The 5,216-nt window shown below is 40.1% G+C and overlaps 1 protein-coding gene across 1 annotated transcript; it reads right to left on the reverse strand.

Annotated features, from left to right (window-relative positions):
• Nucleotides 1-2,124: 2,124 nt before the first annotated feature.
• CPN10 (chaperonin 10) lies at nucleotides 2,125-3,407 on the reverse strand. Its single transcript, XM_086502640.1, has 3 exons — nucleotides 3,250-3,407; nucleotides 2,982-3,121; nucleotides 2,125-2,557 (listed from the first exon to the last, which is right to left on the reverse strand). Exons 1-3 carry the CDS (start codon nucleotides 3,355-3,357, stop codon nucleotides 2,509-2,511), a joined length of 297 nt encoding a protein of 98 aa, XP_086358766.1. The 5' UTR covers nucleotides 3,358-3,407; the 3' UTR covers nucleotides 2,125-2,508.
• Nucleotides 3,408-5,216: the final 1,809 nt, after the last annotated feature.

A 5,216-nucleotide genomic window follows, 5' to 3' on the forward strand; every position in this document is an offset into this window, starting at 1 on the left:
TGGGGTATCACGGCTCTATACAAATCAATAGTTGAACATGTACACACTCTAGCAAGGATATCTAAATTAGTGCACTCCACTATTGGAGTGAAACAAGGCTGTCCATTGTCCCCTACTCTATTTGGTATGTATGTATATGAGGTGTTTGATTAAATTGATAGAGGGTGAGGTGTCCAACCAACAATTGTTGCTATATGATGATGATACTATGTTGATATGTGACTCACCAAAGGGTATGCAATAGCAGTTGGATGCACTACATAGCTTTGTAGAGGATAGTGGATTGTCTGTAAACCTTGGTAAAACCAAGGTTACGGTGTTTAACACCACACTGCAGTGGATGCACCTACATTCACTTATGGCAAGGAGGCTGTGGAGTATAGAGATGCATACGCTAATCTTGGGGTAGTCTTCATTGGACCGAGGTTTTCTTTGAAGAGAGACGCAGAGAGAAGAGAGCTGGACACTAGGAGGACCTGGATAGAACCAAACACAAAAGCTAGTACGAAGATGGCTATCTATAAAGAGCATCTTCTCCAACTCACAAGGTACGGGTTTGTGATTCGACCAAGATATATGGATACACATATCTCATGGGTTATGTTATGCCATTGGACAGATAAGAACATCTTTCCACCAGCTTCGGATTGAGACTAGTAGATTACGCAGGATATCAGCAACTTGCAAGATACTCCACCTGTCATGCAAAGCTAGCAATAGAGATGCATTATCTATGTCAATGCACAATGTACTATGCGATACAAGGTCACTCCCGTTGTCTATTTAGAGACAGCTTCGGACGCTTCTCCAAAGTCATGGCCTATCAGGACCAGAGATACCTTGAGTTACACAGACGCAGAGGCAGTTTACTGAGGAGAACTAAAGAGAGACAATCCCAATTTCTGCACACTAGACACTAGACAAACAGAGGAGCAACCACCATTGCAAAGCTCAGCTCATACTCACCCACAGTACTAACATTGACTAAGCATTGAAGCTAGGGAGATCGAGACATCAATGACTAAAAAGAGGAGCTTCACGACATCAGTAGAGACTGCAACAGAGGATTTGAACCATACCATCTCCACATCCAGAGTACAAAAGAGGATAGACTAATAATCCATTATATCACCCATTTTTGTATTGGGCACCCATTGCATCAATGATCACACTTACCCCACACAGTTCTAACTAGTAAGAGCACTCCTAGATTCATTCTAGCATCTCTTTTTCAGTACCCAAACATGGTATCAAGTTCACCAGGTTGGAACGGTTTGGCTCCACGGGTCGGGTCATTCTGGCCTTTCGAAGACATTAATATATCTATTCCTCTCTCTCTCTCTCATTTCTCTATTTCCCTCATTGACATGTATAGTGCTTAGTTAGACTGATCAATTAACATCTCTCAAATAGATGTAGCCTATTTCAGCAGATAGCTGATAGACAACCAGTCAGTCAAACCAACAACAGTTACATGTCATCAAGCATAACTCCCATCACATGAGGTACTCAAGAGTCCCAAGAGGTCAAGAGAAACAATTTCTCACAACAAAATTTCTACTTTGATACAATATGTTCAAGTAGCATGGCAGGCAGCAGAAATCTCTTGCATCAAGACTACTCTAATATGTTAATGAACCCATCCCAAACATAGCTTGGCCATGTTAACATCTACACTTCAAAAGCCATAGCTTGAAGACAATCCATACGTTCTGTGCTACAAACCCTACTTTTGTACTATTTTAAAAGCAAGCTATGACAACCCAAACTTACTTGTTAAGCAAAGGAAGACACCTTCAGAAATGTATATATCATTTCAAACCGACGCCTTTAATAGGTACCATGTGTACTTCATTATCTCCCATTGACGCAAGTCATGATAAACTCAGAAATAGAAACCGATATATGAGTTCTGTCACCTCTAGAAATTCTACTTAGACCCTCAAATCCTCACATCTTGGAACACCTCAAAAATCTTCAGATGATTCAAGTGAAACAAGCTTCCATAACTTGAAAAATCAGCACATACAGAACCAGAGAAAGCAAACCAGCTCTGAGCAATTTCTCTGAATCTAAATGCCCATTGGAAAACGTACACTATCAAAACTAACAGACAATGAAACAAACAAGAATGCATCTGCAGTATTTCAATAAGCTAATACCTTCTGCGCAAAGACACCACATAATAGAAAGTCAAACATGATGGCAGTTCATTGCAGTGAGAGCACTCTGCCAGTTTTTACCATCATGATAACAAAAATTCTTTAAGCGCATCTCAAGCATATCAATTGATTGATCTCAGAAGGATTAATCATGTCCTGACTAACATATGATTCTCTTTCGAGTGTCTACTACAATGGCGTGAGCTCCAAAGAACAATTATGAATAAGTTCTACTCAAAACTTCGCCTTGCTAACCACATGCTGGAAGACGGTAGACAATTCGTGCAAGAAGGGTCAGACCTTCACCAGCATGATGCTTGACCCTTTGAACTCAAAGAAGTAATCTTCAATCCTTCAATATACCCAAAATCTCCTCATCTCGGAAGATTACAAACCTGGCAATGAAATCAAGTTAACACAACTATCCAAAGAAGAGAAGAACACCCATTCTACAAGCGTAATAAAGACACGAGGACGTCAGATAAAACAAAAGAAGACAGTTTAGGACTATCAAAATGCAAGCAGAATGCAGCCTCTAAGCACCCTAGAGTGGCTTCACTGCAAGCATACCCTTACACTGATGATGTGATAATCAATCTCTGGCATTTTCTGTACAAATGTATCACCAACTCCATTCGCGAGGATGAGAGGCTACAATTGGCTCGATTAACATCCAATCTTCTTCAACCTACCTAAAACATTCTATTTCCTGGCCTCGCTTACAACTCGAGTATAGAGAGCACAGAAAGCAAGAAAACAGCAAAATAGGCATATCTCTAAACTGATATTCTGCAAAACGAGAGATTGAGTAGAACGTACTCTTCATCCCCAAGCTTGAGTTGACTGCCGCCGTACTCCGGTAACAAGACAGTATCACCTTCTTTCACAACAACTGGAATGGTGCTCCCATCCTTGGCCCTCCCACCAGGCCCCACTGCCACCACTTTCCCAGAATTCACCTTCATCACACACATAAAACATCTCTCTCTCTCTCTCTCTCTCTCTCTCTCTCTCTCTCTCTCTGTGCACGCGGATAAGCATACACTCTCTGTTTGTTGTGAGAGCACCATCATAAACACGCACTGACCTTGGAGGCTGCAGTCTCGGGTAGCAGAACCCCGCCACCGGACTTAGTCGGGGCAACGATCTTCTGCACGAGAACTCTATTGAGTAGAGGAATCAACTTCTTCGCCATCGCATACAGCTAGGGTTTAGGGCTTTGCAATGATACTAATTAATATACACAGTTCTAGAACCCCACGGAAGTTTTCATAAGGGCTTTGGGAAATTTGTAAAAATACCCTGAAATTTGGTAAAATAAGCCCCACAGCTCCAAGAAAGAATCACGGTGGCTTTCTAAAACAATTAGAACGTGATAAAATCATTAGATTGAGTCTAAGTAGAATCAATGTTTAAGAAAGGATTGCCTCAGCTTAGCCTTTAGCCGATTGAAAATGGAGAGGAACTAGTTGCAAACCATGGTAAAGGGAAGAAAAACTGGTGAAATATATAAAAAGAAAGTTTTAAAAATCCTGCAAATTTTAGATTTATGCTAGTATTTTTGGTTCGCTTCTTTGTGGGGAGGAAAAAGGTGACGACCACTTAATAAAAGAGACTTTCTTTAATATTGATTAGAATTAAGTTATAGAATATAAGAAAATGAAATGTGAAATAAAAAAGAACTTATTAATATATATGTGTGTGTGTGTCTCTCTCCATAGGATTTATTAGAATTATGCAAGTGAAGTTTCACTTTAACATTCTAAAACAATAGAATGCAAGAATGGAAGTGAAGTTTCATTTTAACATTCTAAAACAATAGAATGCAAGAAAAGTCAAGACATGTCAGGATATGAAATGAAAGATCCATTTACTATTTTAAAATTGAAATAACATTTAATGTAAGTCTCAATCATCATGAAAAACATTGAAAGTATGCCTAACCCAACCCAACTCTAAGGCTCCTTTTAAAAAGCAAAAAGCACGCTATACAAAAGTGTTCCCCCAAAAACTTTTTTAGCAACCGATGGCAAAAAGGAGAGCATCGGAAATCTCTTGATTTTTAGTAAAAACGAGCTCGCTACACTCGCCTGTGGTGGGTCTCGCCCGCTCTTACCAGCAGGATGCATCATGGTTCATTAATAGACAATTAGTGATGGCCATTCCTACATTATCTCAAGCTCATTCATCAACACACATAGAAACACACACACTATATTTCTCTCATTTCTCTATTCTCTCTTTTGAATGTCTCTATGTATCTATGTATTTATGTGTAGTAAAAAGGGGGGAGGGGGGCGACAGCGGAGAGAGAGAGAGAGAGAGAGAGAGAGAGAGAGAGAGAGAGGGAGGGAGGGGGGAATCAATGTATTATAGCATAGCATATCCTAGATAGGAAGCGACACAGAACTCATCCATGCACAATTTGTACATTTGCTCAAAAATGTCAACTTCTTGTATATTGTCACATATGTTCAAGATGCAAGCACAAGAAATTACATTTAGAGAGTGACCCTCACCTTGCATCTCATAAAAAACCGTAGAGCTTCTTTGTCATCCCCATGCAAAGCCTATGTTGGACATACCCCATAACAAATGGAGTTCAAGAGAGGACATGTGGGTCAGCAGGCAGCTCAGCTAAAAAGAAACCACCTGTTTCACATTGATCAAGCATCCTACAATTACACAAATTCCAAGAAATCACATCCCTGAAATAGACGAGAGATCTTGCAAGAAACATAACGGTGTAGCAAGGCATCAAAGGGCCACAATCCATGTAGATGGACTTGAAGACAAACTTATCCTCAAAGGAACCAATGTGTGTACTTAGGCACCTATATATAACTCAGGGCCATAGAAGAGCCATTGCTCCCTCATATAATGATGATAAGCATGAACTGAGACTAAGTTGCATGCAAATTATTGTCACTCACAATATCATCGTTGATACTTCGGCTGGCTGCCCCATACGTGGTAAGTAGGTCAACAACTTCTCAGGTTTCTCTTATATATTATGTGAGATTGCTAGTGGTCAAACTGCTACCTTTGATGGTA

Source organism: Adiantum capillus-veneris, chromosome 27 (assembly GCF_014529385.1).
Source record: "Adiantum capillus-veneris isolate H3 chromosome 27, ASM1452938v2, whole genome shotgun sequence".
Taxonomy (NCBI): Eukaryota; Viridiplantae; Streptophyta; class Polypodiopsida; order Polypodiales; family Pteridaceae; genus Adiantum; species Adiantum capillus-veneris.